General features: G+C 35.5%; 1 protein-coding gene across 2 annotated transcripts in view; it reads right to left on the minus strand.

Annotated features, from left to right (window-relative positions):
* The window catches only part of IRSp53 (Insulin receptor substrate 53 kDa), a 1,482,105-nt gene that overhangs the window by 147,110 nt on the left and 1,307,050 nt on the right, over positions 1 to 27,945 (minus strand). For both annotated transcript variants that reach the window (XM_069839560.1, XM_069839559.1), the window contains exon 5: positions 6,810 to 6,871. In XM_069839560.1, coding sequence (XP_069695661.1) covers positions 6,810 to 6,871 — 62 coding nt within the window. The remainder of the gene's footprint in view (positions 1 to 6,809; positions 6,872 to 27,945) is intronic.

Consider the following 27,945-nt stretch of genomic DNA (forward strand, 5'->3'; position numbering starts at 1 on the left):
AGCTGCTGTCTTGCTGAGAAGGGAAGTAAAATCCCATGTCAACTTTAATATTTTCAACAGTTAAAAGGGCCACTAGCATAACTGAATCAGCTGAGGCGCTTGCGTGCCTATCCAAAGTTGCGCTTGGGCGAGGGTTCGATCCCCATTTGGGCTGATTATCTGATTTTTTCCCCGAGGTTTTTCTCCTCCAACTGTAAGGTGGATGTCAGGTAATATATGGCGAATCCTCGGCCTCATCTCGCTATCACCAATCCCATCGACGCTAAATAATCGAGTACTTAGTTGATATAGCTTCGTTAAAATAACAAACTAAAAAAACAGTTAAAACATTAATCACCTCAAAATATCAAGATATAATATCAGACATCATTTCCACGAAATTTCAAAAACTAAAAGGTGGGACTGTCTCACTGTGCAACAAAATATAATTCCTCCGTATCTAAGGAGAAGTGCAGTTATATCCTTTCGATTACTTACAGGACATGAATGTTTGTCAAAATGCATGAGCAAAATTGAAATTATTTCTTCATCTCTTTGTTCATTGTGAAGTCTTAAGGAAGAAATGGATCAGAATCATCTTCAGCAATGTCCAGTCCTTTCCTCTAAAACCACTGTGTGTGTGAAATATTGGAGAACAAAGTGTTGATGGCTTTATTGCCAAGAATTCAGCATTAGTTTATTACTTAATAATAATATTTTAACAAAACGTTCAATGGCTGACTGCAGTGACAACCATCTGACTGCAACATGACGCAAAATTTTATCATGAATCTTGTTAGGAAAATTCACAGAAAAACTTTAACTCAGCTTTCTTAGATGAAGATGAGAAGTCTGAATATATTTTGAGAACTATTGAATCAACATCATATTTCAGTAATTTAAAATCGAACTTAGCACAGTTATGAATAGGCTAGGATTTTTAGATAAATAAATATTTTATTTGCACTTACTTATGGTTTTTAAGGAACCCGGAGGTTCATTGCTGCGTTCACATAAGCCTGTCACTGTAATAAAAACTTGTAATTGTGTTTTAAGTTCCGAACAGGGTCACCTAAGCATATATTTTAAATTTTAATTCACATAAGAACACTTAATAATAGATTAAATAGCGATCTTACTCGTGTTAATTATGTAAGTATGTGTGGCTTACAGCTGTGTCGGTGCTACTTGACACCATCCTCAGAGCCTACTATATCTCGGCGCTATCTCAACTTCGCTGCCTGTTGTGTGTGTGCGTTCGTGTGATGAAGAGTTGTGTCAAATAGTGTGTGTGTGTTCTGAAATTGATCTGTGTGTTGAGAATTTGATTAGGGTGTGTTTAGTGTGTCTGTATATTTCATATTGTTCTAGTGTGTTGAGTTTTTGGTTTTTGGGTTGTATGTGTAGGATTTCCGTGTCTGTATTTATGTTACTGTATGTGTGGTTAGCATTAGTTATGTGTTCGGCATATGTAGATGTATTGTGTCCTCTGGTTATTGCTTTAATGTGTTCTTTGTATCGAGTTTGGAATGATCTGCCTGTCTGTCCAATGTAGAAAATGTCGCAACTATTGCATGTGAGTTTGTATACGCCTGTGTGGTTTTATTTATTTCTTTGTGTTGTTTGTGTGTTGAGATGTCTTTGTAGTATGGTTTCTGTTCTGTATGCTATGTTCTGTTTTCTGAGTGAGGATGCGATCTTGTGTGTGTTTTTGTTTTCGTATGTTAATGTGATGTATTTCTTGTGTTCTTGTGTTTGCGTTTTGTGTGTTTTTGTGTTTGTGGAGTTTTTTTTTTTGTCTTTCTTACGATGTTGTCTATTGTGTTTGGATTGTAACCAATTTCTTGTGCTATGTATTTGATTGTGTTCACTTCTTCATTGTAATGTTGTTGGCTCATGGGTATGTTGAGTAATCTGTGTACCATTCTCCTGAATGCAGCATGTTTGTGTTGTGTGGGGTGATTAGATGTGTTGTGTATGTGTGTGGTGGTGGGTTTTTGTATATTTTGAAGGTGTGTTTGTTGTCAACTTTTTATGGTGATGTCTAGGAAATTTATGGAGTTATTGTTTTCAAGTTCCAGTGTGTATTGGAGTTTTGGGTGTATTTTGTTTATGTATTGGTATAGTTTGTGTATTTGTAGTTTGTTTCCTTTGTATAGTTTGAGTATGTCCTCTACGTATCTGTGCCAGTATATTATGTTGTCTGCATATTTGTTGTGTTCATTGTTGAGTATGTATGTTTCTTCTATGTTGCGTAAAAATATCTCTCCTAGTATGTAGATATGGATGATCCCATTGGCAATCCTTCTGTTTCGGTGTAGTATTTATTATTATGCGTGAAATAGTTTTGCTTTGTTATGATGTCTGTGATTTGGATGATTTCTTCGATGTGTTCTTGTGGTGTGCTGTTGTCTGTGAGCATTTGTTTTAGTATCTGTAATGTGTCTTGTATTGGTATGTTAGTGTATAAGTTAGTGATATCGAAAGATGCTAGTGTTGCACAGTGTGGAATATGTTGTTGTTTTGTTTTGTTGACTAGGTCTATAGTACTTTTTTATTGTTGTCTGTCTTCTGAATTTTATGTTGTTTCTGATGATTTTGTCCATGTGTGTGGCTGGTTTGTGTGCGGGTGCCTGTTTGCTTAAATAATTAACACGAGTAAGATCGCCATTTAATCAATTATTTATATTCAAGTGTTAAAAGTAGTGTACGAATAATTCAACATGGATAAGAACACTTATTTCGAATTTTTAGTGCAAATACATATTTTCAAATATTCACATAAAACACATAAAAATTAAGTTTTCATCAAATAATTTTCGACAAAAGCCCCATTTGAGATTAGGCCTAATCGTCACCTGAATGTTCGGTGCAGTTGCTTAGAAATGACAGCTGGTAACTATGTCTCGGAATTGCCTACCTGTGAACCTGTGAAACTACAGTCTGCTCTCTCACCACAAGCGATAGGAGTTGTCACCACTAAAAAATTGTTCAGTAATACACACAAACATTGATGTGTCATTTAGGAGTGCCTTGTAAGTTACCATAATTCTGATTCAGGAAGTAATTAGAATTTCATAAACATCAGCTGCCTCTGGTTCCGTTTCCAATTATGAACATATCTCTAGCTAGTGCATGTTGTTTCTCAATGGCAAGGGTTCCTTATCAGTCTTACCATAAATATTTAAAAAATATTCTCTTCTTTCAAAACATTACACACTGGTACCTGAGTCGAGACCAGCTCATTCACTTGTTAATTTCTAGTCCTGTGAGGTGATGGTTTTCACAGTTACATATTTTTAGTCTATTACAACAATGCCTAAAGTAAAAGCAACTACAAGTAATCATTTGCAGCAATACGATAAAGGGTAAGGACATTTTTAGTTACGCGTCGTGTACTGCCAGCCATGAGGGAAAGCAATAAGGCTGAACAGCGATCTCAGGTCACACAACACATAGCTGGCAACAAACACAACGCTGCAGTTTCGAATAAAACGAAGACACAAGCTCTGTTTAGTGATCCCGTTTCAGGTTATTTTAAAGGCCCTTCTAAATGAGTGTAATTAATTACCACTGCCACCGGGTATTTACCCATTTGCTGTGTGAATAAATACATACAATTTTTTTATAAAGTGAATTATCCTGTGTTACAGAAGTTTCTCACCAAATATTCAAATATTGACACTCGTGAAGAGTCGAAATTGTCTCCTGAAGTGTTACAAAGAAACTCTGGAACAGATTCGTTCAATTTGTGCAAATGAATAAATCTGGGTTAGTTTAGACGAAATTTCGGACTCTACTGGAAGGAAAGTTGGAAATGTCATTGTTGAAGTATTAAAAAATAATGAAGTGATTTCGAAGAAATGTTTTCTGTTAACGTGGAAAGAAATTACTGCTATGAACCATGTGACAGCTGCAAATTATTTAACGAAGCAATGCACATTTTTTGTGCCAGGTGTGAAATACGACAATGTTTCACTATTCTTGTCAGATGCTGCAGCGTATATGAAGAAGGTAGCCAGAGGTCATGTTGTTAGTGATCCTAAAATGATTCATGTTACATGTATTGCACATGGTTTACACAGAATATGTAAAGAAATTAGAACACTGTATCATAATTTGGATAAAATGATTTCCAATGGGGGAAAAAATGTTCATTAAGTCACCGAGAAGAATTGACATATTCAAGAATAAAAATCCCGACATACCACTGCCACCCACATTGATAATAACATGGTGGGGAACTTGGCTTGCTGAAAATGTTGGTGGTTTTGCTTCTGTCGTTAGTGGACTGAACAAAAGTGATACCACTTCAATTGGAATGTTTTAGATAAATGACACAGTGTTAAAAAAAGACTTGGCATATATATCTGCTAACTTGGGTTTCCTTTGCAATACAATTGACAAACTTGAAGTGAAAGGGATCTTTCTGTCAGAAAGAGTTCAAGCATGTTCCTGATGTCGAGAAAAAAGTTAACAGTCTTAGTGGATATACAGCACATGTGTCTATGGCACCTCAGAATATAACCGTCACTATGAATGCCATCTGCACTAAACTGTTTAACAATATCACATATTTTCCCGGCGTTCACTTTGTGTTTTGGCATACTGGAGACACAGGAAAATGGCAGACACTACACTGATCGAAGTGTATTCGGAACTAAAAAATTATAAAGATTTAAATTTGTTCCAGCCCTCACATCTCCCTTTACTTTCTACACAATAGCCTTGGCCTAACGGTGGTTCAGTGAAGCAAAAGTAATGTGATGCAGCGATGCCAACTACCTACAACAATATTTTAATACTTGAATAATGAAATTACTAAATATAAATAGTTTATCTTTATTCAAAAAAAAATATCTATGAAAGGTGTAAAAAGAAACTTGCAGTGCAAAAAGGTGCTTGCATTGAAAAAAGGTGCAAAAGTGCTACCAAAACACAATTGTGAGCGTTTATTTAATATCTTATTTGCAAGAAAAGCTAATTTGGACATTTAAATACAAAAAAAAGTGCAGCACCTAAAATTCCTAACTCTAGTTATAACCCTTATGAATTTGCATGGAGAAACTGTATTTCCATCTAGCGGTCGTTACCAAAAACTGCCTTTGGAACGATAGACGCTATGGTGGTTGTTCTCAGTTTGTTTCTATTTCATAACATGGAATTGACCAATCTGATATATATGCGATCAGAGGATAACGGTCACATATAATCATTTATTCTTTAAGTTTTAGTCCACTCCTTCCTTTCTTAAGTTAACACTCTTCAATATCATGACCTTTACTGCTGTCAGGATTTCCTGTAGTAATTTGTTTGCAAGTACTCTTAAATTCTCCTCACCTCTTCTCACACTAAAATATTTTAAGCAAAATTATGCTCAGAAACAAATTATTTTACCTAAGTTACGATATCTTGTCTAACATACTATTATATTACCTAAATACATAAATATAAAAATGTCAACCCTAACTATTCTGCATGGAACTACATAAGGAAAAACTAAAATAAAAAGATAACATTAAAATATAGCATCAGTGAATGGCACGAATCAACCCATATATTGAAGTTTGCTATGTCGGTACTTCTGTAAAATCTTACAGTGCCATTTATCGGGAGAATATACAGGAATTTTCTAACGTCTTGGCTGTAAAAGCAAAATAAAATCACACAAAATTATTTCGTTACAACTATCACGGAACCTTGGTGGCGACAGTGGTGGAATAAACTAAAATAATCCATTATCAAACAGATAATAATGAAAAATATTAACTAATATTAATATTCAAAGTCATATTTAAATGCAGAAGACAATTTCGAGAAATTGAAATCATGTATAAGTGAATAATGGTGAAATAAAAAAATTTGTAGCAAAACCGATTCATTTGCATACATCTATTCGTCAACTTTCGTGTCTTAAAGACATTATATGTCAGAGTATAAACCAGCATTGTCTTACAAATATTTTATTGGTTTCTTCCCTTGCCAATTTTGTAGTTCCGCATAAAAATATAATTTATGGTGTTTCGATTCCGCATCCAAATTATATATCAAAGTTATTTTAAATGTAAATAGTTTCAGATACTTGTTTGTTCTACTGTGTCTTACTCTACAAATGCCATGTTTTTGTTCTTTTGGTCACTTTTGTTCTCTGAGATGATACAATTAATTTATATTCTTCTATCATGATGGCAAACAGACTAATTATATTTGATGAGGAAATCAGATCGTTCCAGTTAGAAATATTAGAGAATGTAGAATGCTATTCCTGAGACCATTCATATATGACATTCATTGCTTGATGATGAAAGATACAAAACACGAAATACGTATGCAAGTATCATAACCAAGTCGGTATAATGTGGGATAATTTATTGGTATGATAAAGTAGCTAGGATAGTCCAAACATACCACCGTAAGAGATACTGCAATACACAACAAGAAGAGGGAAAATCCATACTCCTTTTGGTGATGATTCTATTTTAATGTTAAATGTTATGTTTTATTTAACGACGCTCGCAACTGCAGAGGTTATATCAGCGTCGCCGGATGTGCCGGAATTTTGTCCCGCAGGAGTTCTTTTACATGCCAGTAAATTTACTGACATGAGCCTGTCGCATTTAAGCACACTTAAATGCCATCGACCTGGCCCGGGATCGAACCCGCAACCTTGGGCATAGAAGGCTAGCGCTATACCAACTCGCCAACCAGGTCGACTTCTATTTTAATGATTATAATAATAATGTTATGCTGATCGTAACATATTTCCCCCCTAACAATCATTGTTAACCAAAGTACTGTACTATACTACATTAAAAACCGTCGGTACTCACAATGTTCATTTGTTGGGCTTGTATCTCCTTGTAAACCTCCACAATCTGAAGAAGAGCCGATCCTGAAACAAAAATTAAGGCTTTATTAGCAGTATAAATAACAATAAAATTACACACACAATTTTTGTCTCTAATGTATAAACGGTTATTTCATTATTCACTTTCTACCATGTGGCAGATCTAACTGCATTATTATTATTATTATTATTATTATTATTATTATTATTATTATTATTATTATTATTATTATTATTATTATTATTAAACAGTTATAAGATACTCTTTGCAGGCTTTTTGCTGTCGACTTCAAAATGTTAAGCAAGTTCTTGTTGTTTAGTCAACTGTCCCAAGACACAACTCATGAGAAAACTGGGCCAAGAGATAATTTGCTGTATTTAAACAATAAGTAGGCCTACATCAATTTTTCACTTTCAAATTTTTAAATCACTCCCAAAATTTCAAAAGAATTGTAATTTTTGACGTCATAACGCTCTTCCTCTTGCTGGATTTTCTTCGGTCACGCTTTAATCAATCTTTGCAGTTCAGATCTCATGATATGGTAGTCAATCCAGTTTAAAGTGAGTGATTTTAATCTTTGGTACTTTGTCTTTAAATAAATTATAATTCACTGCAACTTTTAGGATGCTCTATTCCCTACTGAAAGGATCTTCACCACTTCAAATATTTTATTTATAAAATATTCTTAATTTTTTTTTGCGTATCTTCATTGATCTGTGTCCATGTTTCTCACGCATAGCACGACAAAACAGACTGTATTGTAATCTACATGAAGATTAATTTTTTGGTTCTACAGAATTTATCTGTTGTGGTAACAACTGTTGTTAGAAGAGAAAAATATCAATTGTTACAATAACAGATAAATTCTATAGGACCAAAAAATAATCTTTACGTCGATACTTCGCCCAACAGTGCATATGCTGTGGAATCCCAGCCACAAAGTCCCTCAGTTGAGTGCGCTCCTTGTATAATTGCAGTTGACTCAATACAACATGTCAACATATTATAACTTATGTCGAACATGGAGTAAGACCACAAAGGAAAAAACACTAGAGAAGGAGGAGGAGGATTCGATCCGATGCTGTTGATTAGACTTCGGCGTAGCTCAGTGGTTAGAGCGCTTGGTACGTAGCACCAAGGACTCGGATTTGATCCTCGGCGCCAGAGCGAATTTTTCTCAATTATTAAAGGTTGTATTGGAAATTTGTAAATGTATATCTTATTCCTCCCTTTTAAAAACATTCGGTTGTCTTATCATACAAACCGAGACAAAATTAAACGAGACAATGACTAGATCCAAGTGCTCGTCTTTTGATAGCGACACAAAAAACATAATATACATAATTCAGTGAATAAATAAATAATTTATTAATAAATAACAGTAATTAATAATTCGATGAACGTATCAAATTTGACACCGTGGTTAATTTGTTCCTGTACCTGCCACTGAATCCAGGAATAGACGGTTCCCCGCCGATGACGGCAGAAATTTCTGTGAAAAACTGCAACCTTAGATTTTATTATCGGTTAAGTAGCAAAGCTAAAGAAAGGAAACATGTTAGTTTTCTTGGAATAAATTACTCACATTTGAGCTCTTGGTAGGTTTTCCCTCAACCCATTAAGAGCAAATAACTTTCGGCGCTGGACCCTAAACTCATTTCGCTGCCATTATCACCTTCATCTCATTCACACGCTAGATAACCAAAGAAGTTGATAAAGCGTCACAAAATAAAGAATAGAAATTTCATTTCAAAATCCATAGTGATATTTGGGACACCATTTTCCCATGATGAGCATCAAAATCATCGGGTTGCTCTTCATTCCATTACCATATTCATAGCAGACAAAGTTTTATAGTGCTATAAACGCCTATTTTAGGAATAGGAATGGAGCTGGTCTTGAGACATATAGGATTTCGTGCATGGAAGCCGGGTACACAGCAAATTTCAGCACACCCGGTTGTGCTTGATAATGCGCCTAGATGAGGATCAGCGTAAATCACTCAAACAGGATACACTCTTTCCCTTCTGGATAAAATATTAAACAGTTTGAAAACTACTATATACTGTACCACATTTACGATGTGAAATGTAGTAATATCTTTCAATTATTATTTTGAAGAACTTCTATCTTAAATACAAACACACGCATCTGGTATTAAAAATTCCTGCTCGTATATGGATACTCTTTTCGTGGCTGTGTGCCATTATTACACTGAAAATATTCGACTCTCGCTGTCTGAAAGTTGCTCGAAGTCTTACAATACAAGTTGCTTCGTTTATTAGTTAGAAGGAAGAATAACTTTGGGAAAGTAAGTTCCCCTGGGAAGACTACTGCCAGGAATAATATACATACCTCTCCAGTTCAAACTGCGTATCACAACAAACTCTGGAGGATTTAAACAAACACACGTACTCAGGTCTTAGAATACTGCACAAACAGTTAATAAATCCATATTAAAATATTGAATATTTCATACAAAAGTTGTCCGTTTAGTGGATAGCATACGTACTTCCCATCCTAGTAGTTTTTGGTTCAATTACCTGTGTGAACATTGGAAAAGATTCATCTTTCGTCTATGGAGTGGATGTTTCTTTCTGGTAATTGCTGTTCTATGTTGTCTTAGCGGCGGCCCTGTCACGTGCTGACCACACGACCAGTGAGAGCGAACATGTGTGCTTATTTAGTGTTCGTCCCAAGATGTACTTCTCATACACCTCATTGAATTGTAAGCACGTTAGAAAAGAGTAGTTAAAAAGAAATAAAGAAAGATTGTATGTTGTGTCGTTTGTTCTACTGTCCGTGTTTGTCTCAGAGTTTATGTGTACACAGAGGGAGAGAGTGAATGTCTTTCCGAACGGAATCCGTTCAGTAGGTTCTTTACGCATCTCATCTTTAGAGGACAGAGATAATATCAAAGGAAACCTTAAAAATAGCTTCTCCCCTAAAATATATTTCCAAACGTAAGGTAACATAGGATCGTCCCTAATAGTTACCAGATAACAGACCATCCCGAAATACCAGAAGGCATCACCCTATATTCATCAACTGTGTTCTGACTGGTTTGACCATGATGCAAGTGGTCCGTCTTAAGCGCTGGGAACATTCCAATTAAGTCAGTGGAAGTAAATATAGTTCGTTGAGGGTCTCTGCCTCGCACCGGAGCATAGTACGTAACTTTGAACACGGGAATAGAAGCTAATAACACGCGGCATCACCGAAGCTAGTACACTTTCCCCCAAAACCGTACTTTTGTGACATGAAAATTATGGACTGGAGAGAAGAGTACAATGGACCGAGAAGTGTTGATGCAATGAAATATGTAATGTTGAGAGAAACGAGGGAACTCCGGAAGAATCCCTACACTCCGATCTTATCTACCGCGAATATAGCTACATTGAGTGCCGGAGGTCGAACTCCAGTGCGTAAATAGTCCTTCGCTCTGTAGAACTAATATACCGGAGAGGTTGTTTTTCCGTCCTACCTCTCAAACTCAAAGTAGCACACTACTTTTTTAATTATGGCTTTTAACCAATCCGGAGGTTCATTTGCGCCCTCACATAAACCCTCCATCGGTTCCTATCCTGTGCAAGATTAATCCAATCTCTACCATCATAGCTCACCTCCCTCAAATCAATTTTTATGTTATCCTCCCATCTACGTCTCGGCCTGCCCAAACGTTTTTTTTCCCTCCGGCCTCCCAACTAACACTCCATATGCATTTCTGGATTCGCCCATACGTACTACATCCCCTGCCCATCTTAAAAGTCTGGATTTAATGTTCCTAATTATGTCAGGTGAAGTATAAAATGCATGTAGTTCTGCAATGTATAACTTTCTCCATTCTTCCGTAACTTCATTCCTCTTAGCTCCAAATATTTTCCTAAGCACCTTATTCCCAAACACCCTTAACCTCTGTTCCCCTCTAAAATTGAGAGTCCAAGTTTCACAACTATACAGAGAAAACCGATAATATTATGGTTTTATAAATTCTAACTTTAAGCTTTTTTGAGAGCAGACTGGGTGATAAAAGCTTCTCAATCGAATAATAATAGACATTTCCCATAATTATTCTGCGTTTAATTTCCTCCAGAGTATCATTTATATTTGTTACTATTGCTCCAAGACATTTGAATTGTTCCACCTCTTCAAAGGATAAATTTCCAATTTTTATATTTCCATTTCGTACAATATTCTGGTCACGAGACATATCGTCACATGTACCTTCAAGTTTTGCCTTCCTGAGAAATAAGCAAATCTCCTAGTGAAAGACAGGTTTTGGTTATTTTAACATAATTTTTGCTAGCGTAACGGAATTTGGTCAGGGCTGTTGCGACATTTCGACACTTTATATTGGCAGCACTGGTTCTATGCACTGCAAGAAGAATGAACGCCACAAAAACTCTGACCACGGTGTACAAAATTCCAATTAAATAGCGTAGGTCTACATGCGGTCTATTTTCGACGAGATAATACAGTAGAAACGGTGTCCTTTATCATTAATGGAAAGGAATTCCATCAAATTTACCTCAATCTCATTTCATAAGTGGTTTGTAAGAACTGATGCACAATATTAGGATATTTTCCTCGTAAGCCATCTAGTTCTATTCAATGTGAATTCAAAGAAGTGGCAAGTATATTTAGTAGATACAGTACTATAGCATAACAGGTAAGAACTGTTATTAATTCATTACTAAAAACAGAACTTCACTGTTAGTTTTGCCAAGAGTTATGTTGCCATGTTTCGCAATTAGGACAATATTTGTTATTTATTTATTTATTTATTTATTTAACTAGCTAGTGAATACAAATTAAATTTATAAAACAAAAATGTTTCTAGCCACTACCGTGGGAGCCAGGCTCGTGTACGGTGTGGTCTTAGCCAATAATATTTAGATTTAAATTTATAATCCGGGGGTAAAAGGCGGTCAGAGCGTGGTGCCGACCACACCACCTCATTCTAGTGCCGAGGTCTGGAAAGCATGGGGCTCTACCTCCATGCCCCCCCCCCAAGTGCCTTCATGGCTTGTTACGGGGATACTTTTATTTATTTCATAATAACATATACATAAAAAAAGCTACATGAAAGTACCCCGAAAGAGCAAAGCTCGTGTTCGGGGACAGTTCCGTTTTGATAGAAATACTTGAAAATGACATACAATTTTAAATTGTTCACCAAACATACCTATATTTTCTGAATTAAAATTTAAGATTATGATTACACAGTTTATACATACTGGTAATTCACAAAAATAGAAATCTCTACTCTTTCTAAAATGAAATTTAAAATTCTTGCACTAAGATTACATTCTTAAGAAGAGTAGATAGAAACATACATAAATATACATACTTTGTAGACAAAGTACTTAAGAAGAAAGGTCATATAAAGATGATAATAATAAAGTTAGTAATAATAATAATAATAATAATAATAATAATAATAATAATAATAATAATAGTAATAGTAATAACTGAGTGAAAAAAGAGGCGATGTTGAATTGATATAACATAAAAGTTACAAGGACAGTTTACTAAATCCAGCAAGTAACTTAATTCATACCAATAAATAACATACAAGAGCAAAAAAAGAAGATAGTGAAATCGGTGAGAGGTTCCCTTGTAAGCAGTTCCGTACATTAAAATAACACTGTAATTAGAAGCAAACGAACGAAATGAATTTAAATAACACGAGGAAGACGTGAGAAAACACGTGTATTAAAATTAAAAATCACAAAACTAAAGGAGAAGGAAATACAAAATTATGAGGACAACATGAGCTAAATAACCTAGTGGAATAAAAAATTAATCGAATTAAGAAAAGTGTAAATACGAGTACTCATAAATAAATTAAACAATTCTAACAAAAAAAGACTGAACATTAAAAAAAAGAGCATTAATAGAATATGCTTTTAGATATACATTCCTTATGGGCTTATAAGGACAATCCCGGATTTCTCTCCGGTATCGATGTCAGGAGAACGGAATCCCAACAAGACCCAGTGCCTGCATCCGGGAGGAACACGTTTATATGCTAAAGGGACTGAGAAGCGCGTTACATGCACCATTGCATACAAATCCCTTCCGCATGGGCGCCTTCACTTCATGTGCAGAAACCTCCGCAGGAGGTTTAAGCAAGTGACGGGATTCGAGCACCGGAGCGAACAGTCATCAAAACCACGTAAGTCCAGTTCATTTAGGTAATCTGTGATTAGAACGTTTAAAGACACGTGCTTGACTCCCCTTTACCAGAAAGAAAATTGTGAGTGCAGTGAATAACAAGGAAGACAACAAGTGAAGTAACAGAGTAAAACATCTGCAGAGTAACAAGTGCAGACAAGTAACAACCCAAAAGAAGGTAAAAACTAGCACAGCAAAGAATACAACTCAATAAAGCACCCGGGAAATAAGGTAATAGGCCCACAGAAGAAAAGGAAGTATATCTCGTGCAAGGAACGATTATCGAGAAGCAGTGGTGGCGTTGATGTCTGTTTTGACGTGTGTATGTAGGCACGCTGAGGGGGCGAGAGATGCGGGCCGATGGAAGTACTCTCTCTTCCAAGAAGATGAACAAATTAGGACATCGCTGTGGAAAGAAAGAAAGTATCAACAGAAAAATTTGAAGCTAATAATAAACGTGCCACATATGCTTACGAATGAAATAATAATACATGCAATGGAAAAAACTAAAGTCATAATGTAAGACCGATTCTATCGATATCATTTCTCTTCCGACTGTACTCTTGAATATCATTCAAGCTGTCTCGTGATCTTTCCTGGTCCCCCCGCTCTTCCTTATCGCATTGTGTCATTCGCATTCCTTCCGTCGGTATTCCCTGCTTGCGAGACCTATAACAAAGCAACGTAGTCGGCCTGAGTAGTGTAGTCGGTATAGCGCTGGCCTTCTGTGCTCGAGGTTGCGGGTTCGATCTCGCCCCAGGTCGATGGCATTTAAGTGTGTTTAAATGCGACAGGCTCATGTCAGTAGATTTACTGGCATGTAAAAACTGCTGAGGGACGAAATTCCGGCACACCGGAGACGCTGATATAACCTCTGCAGTTGCGAGCGTCGTTAAATAAACCATAATTTAAAAAATTAAAAAAAAGAGCAGCCAAAGAACTACAAGAAATCAAAAGAAAACAAAATCATTATGACAGACCACAAAACGTAGTGAAAAATATAGAGAATTGACAATAAAAGTGAGTAATAACCTATATTATAGGACAATAAATGAGTAAAACAGGAAGAGAACGAACAAATTAACAAACATGGAGAGTAAAAGCAGAGCAACAAGAGGGAAATAAAGAAAAGAGTAACAAACAAGTAAGGTTTCAGAGTAAAGAACAGGCAGGATGACAATGTAGGTGAGGTATAAACAGACAGAGTAGATAGCAGAGACAGGTCCGAACACAGAATGCAACTTAGACAGGAGACAATTGGATTGGCAGACAGTAACAGGAGGAGACAGGGCAATAGAAAGAGTAACAGACAGAAAGATAAAGCGGCAGAAGGTTAAGCAACAGAGGTAAAGTGACCGAAAGGTAAAGTGACGGTAGACAACTGAAAATAAAATGGTCTAAGATTGAGTAATCGAAAGATGGAGCAACCGAAAGATGGTATAACGGATGGTGTAATCCAGGGATACAGAACTGACGAGAGAGGGGTGGAAAGCATGGTGAAAGCGTTGGTTCCCTGACCCCCGTCCACAGCCCACCGGATTCGAATGACGTCACTGTGACCCGTACGCAATCACATAAGACAGACACTGAATACAAATCCCCTCCCCTACCAAGTCAATGACGTGGAGGTGGAAGGAAGGGATGAGTGACGTATTCCAACGAGTGACGCAACGCCACAATTGGCGCCCTGTTCTGCAAGCCTGGTGTAACCAAAGGACAGAGCAACCGAAGATTGGAGCACTCGAAAGATAGTGATCGAAAGATACAATAACCAAAGAATGGAGTAATCGAAGAATGGATTAACCGAAAAATATATTGATCAAAAGTTGGAGTAACTGAAGGATTGGGGAACCGATAGACACAGCGATCGAAAGATAGAGTAAGCAAAGGACAGAGGAACAGAAATAAATAGCAACCGAAAAGTATATTAACGGAAAGATAGAGTAACAGAAGAAGAGAATAACCGAAGGATGAAGTAACTGAAAGATACAGTGATCGAGAAAGAAATCGAAAGATAATGTACTCGAAAGATGGAGTAATCTAAGGATGGAGTAACCAAACTATACAGTAATCGAAATATAGAATAATTGAAGGATGTTAAAAATTTAAATTAAATTGTGGTTTTTTAACGACGCTCGCAACTGAAGAGGTTATATCAGCGTCGACGGTGTGCCGGAAGTTTGTCCCGCAGGAGTTCTTTTACATGCCAGTAAATCTACTGACATGAGCCCGTCGCATATAAACACACTTAAATGCCATCGATCTGGGCCGGGATTGAACCTGCAACCTCTAGCACAGAAGGCCAACGCTATACCGACTACGCGCCACCCAGGCCGACTTGAAGGATGTAGTAACGTAATGATTCATTGATCGAAAGATTAAATAACCGAAGAATGGCGTAACCGGAGGAAGGAAAACCCGAAAAAATGATTGAAAGATACAGTCACCGAAGAATGCAGTAATAGAAAGATACAGTGATCGAAAGATAATCTGACTAAAAGATGAAGTAACCAAAGGATGGAATAACCGAAAAATAGAAAAATCGATAGAAATAGTAACCGAAAGATGGAGTATCCCAAGGTTAGATGAAGCAAAGATAAAATAATCAGAAGACAGATTAATCGAAGGATAGATTAACAGAAGTGTAGAGAAACGGAAAGATAAAGTGACCGAAAGCAGAGGTGATCGAAAGATAAAGACATCGACAGATAGAGTAACAGTGAACTATTTGTTAAAATCCTACATATAAAGTTAAAATAATTAACAATCTGTTAAGCCGAACAAATGTTGAAGACATGAAGAAACTACATCTAAGAAACTCTTTAGAGTTCAACAGTCGTTAAATGTTCTAAAATACTAGGAGAAACCGTTCATAAGTACTACTTTAATGTGAAGATGTCTGCGGAGGTTCCAGAAGAAAAAGTCAGTAGACTCGAAATACTTTACTTATTTAGAGGGATGCAATTGGGAGCTGTTAAAGTTTTTAAAGTTCCGTGTGGCAACGCAAGAATTTAATTGCAATTAATGTCTCTGTATAATTAGTCGATTCTTTCTAATTTTACTTCCCGTTATAAGAACTCGCCCAATGCATCTCTTCTAGAAAAAGCGAAATTAAAAAGAAGTATTATAATAAAAAGATGGTGTTGGAGAAGATTGGTTCGTGGGTTGGAGGAAGAGAGATGGGGCAAACAAAAGTACAAATCCGAAAGCTAAGAAGAACGTAATTAAGATTTTAAAATTTAGCAGCTGTGGAGCCGCTGGTATCTTCTTGCTACTAAAATTATAGACCCTCCATAGAAGTAACCTGATTCTAGCCAATAAAATACAAACGTACATCGAATACCGTTCATAATTTTTTTAAGTGATTAAAAGCTCAATAAGTAGCTTACTTTGGTAATTAGTTACAAAGCGGCTTCTTATGAGTAGGGGTTCGATACCGGGCTAGTACAGTGAGATTTGTAATGTTCATATCTGTCGTAAGGAGGTTTTCTCAGTTTACCTTCTGAATTATCATTCCACTGTTGCTCCATTTTTCCAACATAACTTCATAGTTTAAGTATACATTTTTTATAAAATGACGTCAATTAAAAATGTGGCAACTGTACAATGATGTAATAAAACGGAACTATAAAATTAATTTCTGATTTAAATTAAAATTCGTGAAATTTAATTACAATCGAAATATCGTTGAGACCATTTGACTAACACTAGGTATCCAACTGGCGAAACTGTCTCACTAAATTATACAAGTATAAAATAGTACGGAGTATGATTCAATAGTACAGTATAATCTAGTGACGTCAAAGCAAGCACATTTTTCTGAACTTGACGTCGTGCGCGGGCATCAAGCGCTACGTATGGAAGGAGGAAGGATTATGTATATGAATAAGCAGCTTGTTGGATTAAGAAAACAGTGGTGTGCAAACTTAAAACGGAACGTGAAATTTTATGTCGTTATTTTTTATATGACTTCTTTCTGTTTGATATTATCTATATTACTTGTAAAACAACAGTAGGCTACTAATACCAATTTCTTAATATTGCTGTTATGTTTTAAACGTTAATAACATTATAAAGAGTTAAGAAGGAATATTCACATAAATTCTATGGTAGCACAACTATAAGTGAATGAAACACACCATTCATAAAAAAGTGATATCCCAAAGATAGAGATTGATTATGACACGATAATTTGGAATATTAATATTGATGGTACGGTATATTTAGCCTTATAAAAGTAATCAATAAAATAATCAAAACAATATTGTAGTACAAAGCAAAGTTACCTAGGTATATGTCTTAACTTTAACTAATATTATATAATAAAACTCTTATCGCATTATGCTTTTAAGTTGATATTGGTGCGCAACTTCCTATCATCAGAATATTAGGCTAAATTATTTTTTCCAAACCTGGTGAAGCTATAGAGCTGACGTTTTAAAACGCATCGGCACATATCTTTTGTTTGCGATGTAACAGTAGTTGATTTGTTAATTAATTTCCTTACAAACATTTTCCATGCGAATATTTTCAAAATTTTCAATACACTATCTTCAATATTACGTATTTATGATATACTAGATTTACGAAAACATTGTTTCAGTACCTATAAGACTACTAAATAAACATATCTGAAAATTCCACTTCTCTGTAAAAAGAGTTGAGAAAATATTCCTTTTGAATAAAAAGCAAACTTGTGAAAAATAAGCATTAAAATTAAAACTTACATTCTTATAATACACTTATACTTCTCAGACAAATCTAAAAATTAACGTGGATGAATTTATGAGTTCTCTTCCCTTTATCCATTAAATTAGTGCTGGTCATCCCTGTATATAACTCGACCAAGCGGTTTATATTACCTCTTTCGTCTGTCTCTTTCCTTTCCGTTGTAAAGCGCTCAGTCTCTTCTGAGCTCTAAAGCGCGCTTGCGCCTATGGGCATCTTTTGACATGACTGGTATAATCAACAACTAACTCATTCCCTTATATTATGGTCAAAACAATAGAAAACAGCATGCGGAACATCACATGAGGAAAATGAAACAACACATAACTTTCAGATAATATATGTAAACACGACTTTTATTGTTTATACGCGTAGCTTTTGTCGAATACGTAACAAATAGATAGTATTTTGAGTTCATATCTACCTTGCTGTCTATAAAACTGACTGACGGTGGGATAGTTCTGTTGGTAGAGGAACTACATATGGTCTGGAAGGTCCCGGGTTTAATTCCGGATATGACGGGATCATTCTCGTCGAAACATCCAGAACAGCCCCGGAGTCAACTGAACATTCAAGTCAAATTCAGTATAGTCGGCACCATTCAGGAAGAAGTCACATTTGTTTGCAATGCATACTGTGCTCGCCAAGCTTAGACGACCTCACTCACACCACTCTGCTGACGCGTGCCTTACCCGAAACATAACAAAATCATACGTTGCATGCCTGTTAGTTATGCAACGTTGTCACATTATGTCTCTGATGTTTTTTTTTTTTTTAACAGAGTAGTAGTTGTCTCTTGGCGGCATGATAAGCTGACTTCTCTACTCGGCCTGAGGCCGTCTATGTTTGGCAACGCTGTTGTAAAGCAATTCTGTTATCGGACGCAGCCAACTGCATAACATAAACATCGAGAGCATGTTGATGTGACTTCTTTGACTTCTTTCCTCTGAGCTGGATTCGTCTAAGTTTGGCGAGTACAATAAATGCAGCAGGTCTACTTAAATTGAATCGCTAGAGTAAATGTTAGAGGTGTTGATCTACTAAAAATTTTTATCAGTTAACCAGATGCCTTTAATGATGTTAGTCGACAAGTTACTCGATTATGAATCGATTTAAACACTGTTTGTAAATTTAAAAGCACGTAATATCATTAACTTATAATTTCGTAACCTATGCTATAAAGAATAACTCATGTACACGTTTTTATAAATATATATGTATTAATAATAAATCTGTAGCCGAACTTTTTTTGATAATTTTCGATTTTCCAAAAATAATTGGTCCTAACATATATAATTAACCACCCTGAAACCGAAAATCACTTTTCTTAAATTTTTGTTTGTATGTCTGTCTGTCTGTATGTTTGTTACCTTTTCACGCGATAATGGCTGAACGGATTTCGATGAAAATTGGAATATAAATTAAGTTCGTTGTAACTTAGATTTTAGGCTATATGGCATTCAAAATACATTATTTAAAAGTGGGGTTATAAGGGGGCATGAATTAAATAAATCGAAATATCTAGCTTATTATTGATTTTGTGAAAAATGTTACGTAACAAAAGTTTCTTTAAAAATAATTTGCGATAAGTTTGTTCCTTGAAAAATTTTGATAGGACTAATATTTAATGAGACAAATGAGTTTTAAAATTAAAATAACTGCCATCTAAGGCCGTGTAATGAATTAAAAAACAAATGACATCGTCTATAAGGGGCCTTGGACAGCAACAATCGAAAGCTATGAAGATAGCCTACAGAGAATGTTTCTGTGTTTGTATGAAGTAATATCGGAAGCTAAATTAACCGATTTGTATAATTAATTATTATTTCACCATTGGAAAGTGTAGTTTCTCTAGATGGACATAATGCTATAATGTTATTCCAGTAACTTCTGATATAATATAATATAATATAATATAATATAATATAATATAATATAATATATGTAATATGATATAATTTAAGTTATTTGAAGGATTCAGAACCATAGTGGGCCAAGCGCCATTTACTGAATACGTAGAAAACAAGGGTTAAAATTAAGTTATTACCATAATATAATATGTAATATTATATAATATAATTTAAGTTATTTGAAGGGTTCAGAACCATAGTGGGCCAAGCGCCATTTACTGAATACGTAGAAAACAAGGGTTAAAATTAAGATTACCATAATTCAATGGAAACCTATAACAAGTAAAATAAAATATACACATTAAATTTAAATGATGTCAATCTTCATTAAACTATGGTTGCATGTAATAAAAATTAAGAAACATGTTAAAGGAATTGTCATTGCACCAAATGAGTGTCTCTGGACCGAAATGATCGCATTTTAATTGTTTGGATGCAATTTAAATTAAGTAACATATTAAACAATTTATCCTTCTATCAAACACGAATGTTCCCTGGATCAAATGTCCTATTTCAATTATGTAATTACTTTATATTTATTTCTAACGGGTGCAGCGAAGCGCACGGGTATGGCTAGTATATTTTTAACTTGATTTATGCATATCGTAAATAATTAACTTAATAAGAAGCAATTGACACTCATGACGCATAGAATAAGTTTGAAAAAAAAAGTTTCACCTTATTTACAATCACGTCTCTGCTCCAGCCAAAAAAGTCAATATATTCACAATACTTCACAAGTTTATTCTTTACTTCAGTTTCTTAAACAGAGGATACAGGCTTCACTGTTAGGTGCTCCAACGTTGTTGGAGAAGATGAACTGGAAGTAGCAACATTACTAGATCTAGATCAATTAATGATATAGGTACAGATTTTATGCTACACAGACTTCAAAAGGCAATTATGTTTCTTTCACTATACGGGAATTTTTAATCGGTTCGACTAATTGATTAAAACATAATTGACCGATTAATCGGACTTCAAAATTAATCGGTTCAATTAATCGATTAAAGCGACAGCTCTAGTAATTATATTGGTAAATTTATAAAATAAATTCTGAAATTAAATAGAATACGTTTGTGATAATAAGCTAGCTTTGCTACACCTTCTCTTGTCGTGTATGAGCCTCTCTCATAATTACGAGAGCTCCAGTTTTATGTGCTTTGAGTCGCATTATACAAGGTGATTCACGAGGATTTACCGTCTCTTACGCAGCTTATTTCCGAAGACATTTTCAACAAAACATGTCATGTAAACATATGTCCTAGTCGCAATATTTTCAAAGTTATACTAATTTGAAGTTGTTGTAAAATACATTTATTCTTTAGTTCTAATGGCAAAAGAAAATTACAGATAAAGAAAGAACTATTCAGGAGTGTCATTTTTTAATTTACTAATATTCTCAAGCTAAAAATTTGTTGTAAATTCCATAGTTGCTTCTTACATATTTTTTTTTCGATTTTTAACTACAAAATTACATTTTTCTCACGCATTTATCACAACACTTTTTAAAAATCACGCCACCCTTGGAAATTCTTTAAGACTGTACATTAGGATGCAAAATTAAACTGTAAAGATTCAAGTTCCGAAAGTCGTATGTTTAGTAACAATTTCTGTGCTAAGCGCTTCAGAAAGATATAATTTTTAGTAAAAAACTTATAAACAAAATCTGTACAAAGAAATTAATAACACGTGTTTAGCTTCAGAACTCTAGCCAATTAAAGAAATGATACTTCTGAATAGTTCAGTCTCTATTTGTAATATTTTTTTATCCTTAAAACTAAAGAAAAAGATATTTTAGTAACAACTTCAAATTAGTGTCACTCTGAAAGTATTGACAGGGCGGCCGGGTAGCTCAGTTGGTAGAGCAGCTGGCTACGGACTGGAAGGTCGATCCCAGGTGGTGGCAGGATTTTTTTCTCGTCGCCAAACTTTCAGAACGGCCCCGAGGTTCACTCAGCCTCCTATAAAATTGAGTACCGGGCCTTTCCCGGGTGTAAAAGGTGGTGCCAACCACGCCACCTCATTCTAGTGCCGAGGTCATGGAAAGCGTGGGGCTCTACCTCCATGCCCCCCAAGTGCCTTCATGGCATGTTACGGGGATACCTTTACCTGAAATTATTGATATGAGATGCTCAAAATGTATTTGGAAATAAGCTTCGTAAGTGGCGGTAAATCCTCGTGAATCACCCTGTATATATTGTGCACAGCAGCTCAGAAAATAGAAAAACGGTCAGTTACCTCGACTGGCTGAAATTTATTCTGACTCACTCTAAACATTAATTTAATTAAATGCACATTAACTATATGATTATGTGATCAGCATAACAGAAGAATAATGTATGCAATAAGAAATGATAGAAACAATTGCATGAAACAGATCTACATTGCAATATGTAAATAATATCAGAGCAGAATTTCATACTTTAATTTACTTAGTACACGGTTTTAAGGCTACACCAGCTCAATGTACACCTCTCACCTTCACTGAACTCCAATAGTAAAGTGTGGAAGTCTTCCACCTTCGTGTTTTACAACGTCTTTACATATGTAAGATGTATGTTCTCCAAGGGAGGTGAACCTAATCTATCGGAAGAAAATTTGTCACATTCAAAAAACCGTAATAAAACCAATCAAATATACTTCGGCTGCTAGCACTAAGCCCACAGGACACGATATATTTCCCCCACTTTGGAAGCAATCCTTGTCTTCTACTCCTTTGTTAAGTGTACACAGATAGAGCACGAAGAACAAATATTGTACCCTCGCTTTTTCAACAGTGTTTTACAACCGAAGAGTTTTACGTTCGGTAGATACGTACAAGGTATGGTTCATGTGGAAGCGATAAAACGTTCAGAACATTGAAATATTGTAAATATTTAACAATAAATTTTCACTTTATCTTAAAGAATAGTTCCTGTTAAAAGACGAAAATAAAGTATTTTAATTCAGACATGACCTAATATGGATCGAAATAATCCTGTGTGTTTCGTCAGAATATCTTCGTAATAAATAATTCAATATTATAAATAATACTAATAATAATAATAATAATAATAATAATAATAATAATAATAGTAATAATAATAATTACAATCCTCATCATTGACGCTTCTAGAAATCTGTACATTTGTCATTAATATAATTTCATTTACATATTTTATTATAAACTGCAGCAGCTATGCAGAGATAATCACATCACTGATTAACTTTATAACTACTTCAGTAACTATATAAGTGTTAAAAGCGTATATAGAACAATGAAGACAACATAATGTTGAAGATAAGATAAGATAATAACTGCCTCCCATTGGAGGTAGCCCAGAAGGACTCAGTATACTCTCCTACATGAATTTTACAATATTAAATGTTTACATAAATTTTGTAGATAGAAAATTAAAATAAACATATATGAATTATACTGGAATAACCGAACAAATCGAAGGAAACAAAATAAAATCTTTTGTCACATAATTTGTTTTGATACATCATCAGTACATTAACTTGTTAAGCACTGTTGCCACATTGATATCAATTATCTATACAGGGTGTTTCATTCCTATTAACTTCTAGGGGTTGTAGAGGGGACTGAGTAGATAAAGTTTTGATTGGGAACCCACGTCCAGAAATGTATCGTTTCGATGCAAAATAAGTTTGTTGTATTCTGAAAAAAAATTATATGTGATGGAGTGAGGCGATGCGAAAAGCGTTCGTGATTCTTGCGTTGTGAATTACCGGTTGTGCTCACTTTGGGAGAGGACCAGAGATTAAGAGTGTTCGAGAATAAGGTACTTAGAAAAATATATGGAGCTAAGATGTGTGAAGTTACAAAGGAATGGAGAACTGTGCCCATTTTATTCGTCACCTAACATAATTAAATCCAGATGTTTGAGATGGTTAGAGCATGTAGCAAGTAAGCTTATGGGTGAATCCAGAAATGCGTGTAGAATGTTTGTTGGGTAGAACTCCGTAGAACTGGTTGTAAACAGAAGACACACGATATCAAGGGACTGCAGAAGTCGCCCTCAGTCCATTTTATTTGCGTACCGTGAAGCGGGAGATTTGAAATCGAATCAATTTTCAAACTTATTTTGCATCGAAAGGATACTTTTCCGGACGTGGGTTCCTATCAAAACTTTATCTACTTAGTTTCCTCTACAACCCCTAGAAGTTTGTAATATAAATTATGAAGCACCCTGTATAATAAATTGGACTATTATTTGGTGACCAGCATTTGTCTGAGATCAGACTTTATCTATATAAATATTTTATATTACACTTTCAATGTTCAATACACCGACCACTTATGATACGCTTGTTACCCAAAGAACATGCATTAATAGATAAGTTGGTTTGCAACAGTGAAGTAAAATGTTTTATTTATCCATGGTTCATGTAAAATTTATTATTTATTTTAAATCTGATGATGGAAACTTCCGGTGTACTACTTTTATTTTATTTTAAGCCCATTCATTGTTCGGAAGTAGAACAGTTAACTCACTTAAGGCCTGAATGTTTCCTAACCAATAAATCCTCGACATAACTGTTTACGATCATACAAATATTTGAGTTTCTCACATGAAAACTTGTGAAATGTGCTTAGGTATTTAACTGTACAATTGTTTACTCATCTTCTACAGGGTTGTTTCCGACCTCTGATAACGAATTTAAATGACGTCATGTGCGTCAGGAATCACACCGACAGTTGAATTGAGGCGAGAGGTGATAGACCAGTAGTGAGCGATTTCATAATCACAGTGCACGGCGTATTACAGTATCAATGCCCAAGAAAATCGAGCCTTTGTGGGAGGGGTATATAACAACCCTTTCTGATGTCAAGTACAGTTGCATCTTGTGTGTACCTAATAAGACTGGCAAAGCTCGGATGGGATTAATTCCAGAGTGGAAAAAGCAAGCAAATCCACCCACGTCACAAGTCGCCGTATCCCACGAGATGATACAAATTAATTCCATTCGAGCTTTACCAATCTTATTAAGTATACAGACGATGCCTTTCTTTGAAATCTCGTTTATTGCAGGCTTCTTTTATTTTCACGTAACTGTAATTTTGTTTATCTGAAGTCAAATTGACATCCAACCTTCGAAACATTTCAAAGTTTACATATATTACATGCATTAAAGCTGGCGCTAGCGTTTTTGTCTTGTGTCCAAGAGTATAGTGCCCAGTTAGTGAGTATGTTGCTAGTGCAGATGAGAATGGTACCACTTCCTATACATATCACAACAGCCATTTACCAAACACAGTTGTCAGACTAACCACGGTCACTAGCACTTAACTTTCCCATTACTTATTTCACACGCCAAAAATGGTGACGCGGACTGTACCAGAAATACAAGATGTCCAATCCAAATATTATTTGTATCATCTGGCTACAATATCTTCCTCAGTTTTAATAATTACAACTAAAAGCAGGGCGTAAACAAAAAACGCTGGGATGCACAAAATGTTGATTGCTACACATCACGGACGTTTGAAGCTTGAAAGATTATGAACGTTATACGTCAAAAAACTGACTTAGCACAATTTTATTTTACCAGAAGAAGTGGTAACTTCTGAATCCCGCAGAGTTAAAATAAAAGCAAAACCTTTTATCGGAATCTGTATAATTTTCTACGGTGAACGCTAAGCTGTGAGGATGTGAGTTGAAGAGTTCTGTACCGAACTAAAGTTGTATTCCAGCCACTTCCCTGCTCGTCTCTCTATTCGTATAAAAAACTGCGAAGTGAAGTGCAACAGAGGGTGGGTTCAGGGAGGTGGAGGTGGGTAGTATTCCCCAGAGGGCCTACCTCCCCCTCACTGACTCCACGGGGTTTACACGGGGTACGAGCACGGAAGTAGCATCCAGGAAATGGGAAGGCATGGTGAGGAAAACTGACTATCCCTCAGGATTACTTCTTTTGTACCCATCACAAGGGTGGGAACATCTCTCTCGTGGCGCTGTAACAGTCAAAGAACTCACTTCACATTTAACGACGTTCTACTGCTGCTTCAGCTTCATTTAAAAAGAGAAGAAGATAAAGGATTTGATTTGTCTTTTCATTGCACTATTACCGAAGCGTACTTTATTTTATACTTAATGTCGCAGAAAGGTGAGTTTTATGTAACTTTAAGCTGTTCTATAAGCAAAGTACATACATAGGCCTTGGGTATGTGAAGGCATTAACGTCATGCAGGTTATAACGCCATCTAATAATTCACTGGTCAACAAAATTAAATATATTTTTTGTTAAAAGATAAAGAATGGATTATTCTTATGCATTTTTCGTGCTGATTTCAGATCTGTTTTCAAAATGTTTCTATCACATAGGGTTTTTGATTAATTATAGGAAATGTACTTCAGACTTTTCTAGTTGATACCTTGTAACATTTTACCTAAAATCATATTTATCTACCTAAAATGTGTAGATTTTAAGCTATACTTCGCTTGAGAAACTTCTCTTTTGAGCGTCCACCAGTAGGCTGACAGAATATTTAGCCCCCATTTTTCCTGGTAGCGCCTTTCTATTTCAAAAAAAAAAAATCCCGATGAAAACGCTCATGTTCGTCGCTCACTACCAGATTTTGAGGAAAAAAAATATATAGATGATAATTCAAGAAGTTATTTTGAGAGATACATGACACCCCATCACGTTATAGTTCTGAATCAGCTCGCTAACAAGCTTTCTGTAATCTTCTGATTTGTGGTTCCTAGAAAGTAAGTCTGTTGAAAGATCCTTAGGTTCCCGTCATATCACTGGAACTGGAAAAGGCATATGACCTGATCCTTTTATTATAGATATATTAATTTGTCCTACAGAATTTATCTGTAATATTGACACTTAATGTTTTAGGAGAAAAATTCGTTCCGGCGCCGGGGATCGAACTCGGGTCCTTGCTTCTACGTACCAAGCGCTCTGACCACTGAGCTACGCCGAATTCAACCCACAGCACCGGATCGAACCTTCCTCCTTCGATGTTTCCCTTTGTGGCCTGACTCCAAGTTACGCATATATGTGTTGACGTGTATCCAATGTCAACTGCCATTATACTAGGAGCGCACTCAGCTGACCGAGTGACTTATTGGCAGGGAATTCGCAGTTATATATGCCTAACTTGGAGTCAGGCTACAAAGGGAAACATCGAAGGAGGAAGGTTCGATCCGGTGCTGTGGGTTGAATTCGGCATAGCTCAGTGGTCAGAGCGCTTGGTACGTAGAAGCAAGGACCCGAGTTCGATCCCCGGCGCCGGAGCGAATGTTTCTCCTAAAACATTAACTGATCCTTTTAGCCAACCAGTTAGGCTAATAGAGTTACATTGAGCACAACACATTTCAGAGTTCCAGTTCCTGTACTCCTCTATTTTTCAATCAAAAGAACACTCGTAAGCTCTTTTATTAGTGCAGTAAAATTCAACCATTTGCTTTCAAAGTTAATTAACCACAAACGTAACAAAAATTGTTTGTGATTTACACAGTATTTGGAGGTGCGTTTCACTTTATAAGATACTTTTACCACACTTAAAATTAGGACAAAAGAAAACACGGGTTATGAAACTAGTTTCATGTTTGTAAATTCCAACTCAACTGAGAATTAATAGTAACTCTCGCAGTATTATGAGGAATAAAATTTATTTTTATGAATTCAGACATCATAGGCAACAGTGATCTAAAGTTATAGGTTAATTGTTAAAGCAAAAAAATGAAATATTTCAAATATGTTCTTCCCATTAGTATTTAAGGACTGTATATAGCAATAAAATAAATCAATTGTTCTAAAATTACAAAAAAAAATGGTGGGTGATTCTGACTTCATTTTTGCAATCAGCAGATGAAATTACATAAGAAATAGCAGAAATTGTATATTTAATAAAATCATTGTTGACCAGTGAATTTATAATTAGCTAATCCCTATTTCAGTTTGGTTGATAGGCCTTCTCCTCTACTCACACTCTTTAGCATCCGTGAAGGGGAAGATACTATTGTCCATCTCACTAACGTTCGACTAACCGACTTTGAAGATAGTGAAAATTCTTGCTATTAAAAATATTTATCGGTAAACTATATTTCGAGACTCTATACTAAGCGTTTAAATTTCATTTTATTGTTGTTTATATTAACTGACGCATTAAAAAGCTACTGAGAGCAGAAGATAAATATTTTCTTCACCGCTAGTTGCTACTCTATAGCATACACAATGGTACAATCTACACTGTCACTCCCCCCTGACTTCATAAACAAACTAACATTCCTTCATTTAATTATTAGTTGAAAATATTGTAAGAACGGCATTAAAATATACTTAAA

Source organism: Periplaneta americana, chromosome 11 (assembly GCF_040183065.1).
Source record: "Periplaneta americana isolate PAMFEO1 chromosome 11, P.americana_PAMFEO1_priV1, whole genome shotgun sequence".
In the NCBI taxonomy this organism is placed as follows: Eukaryota; Metazoa; Arthropoda; class Insecta; order Blattodea; family Blattidae; genus Periplaneta; species Periplaneta americana.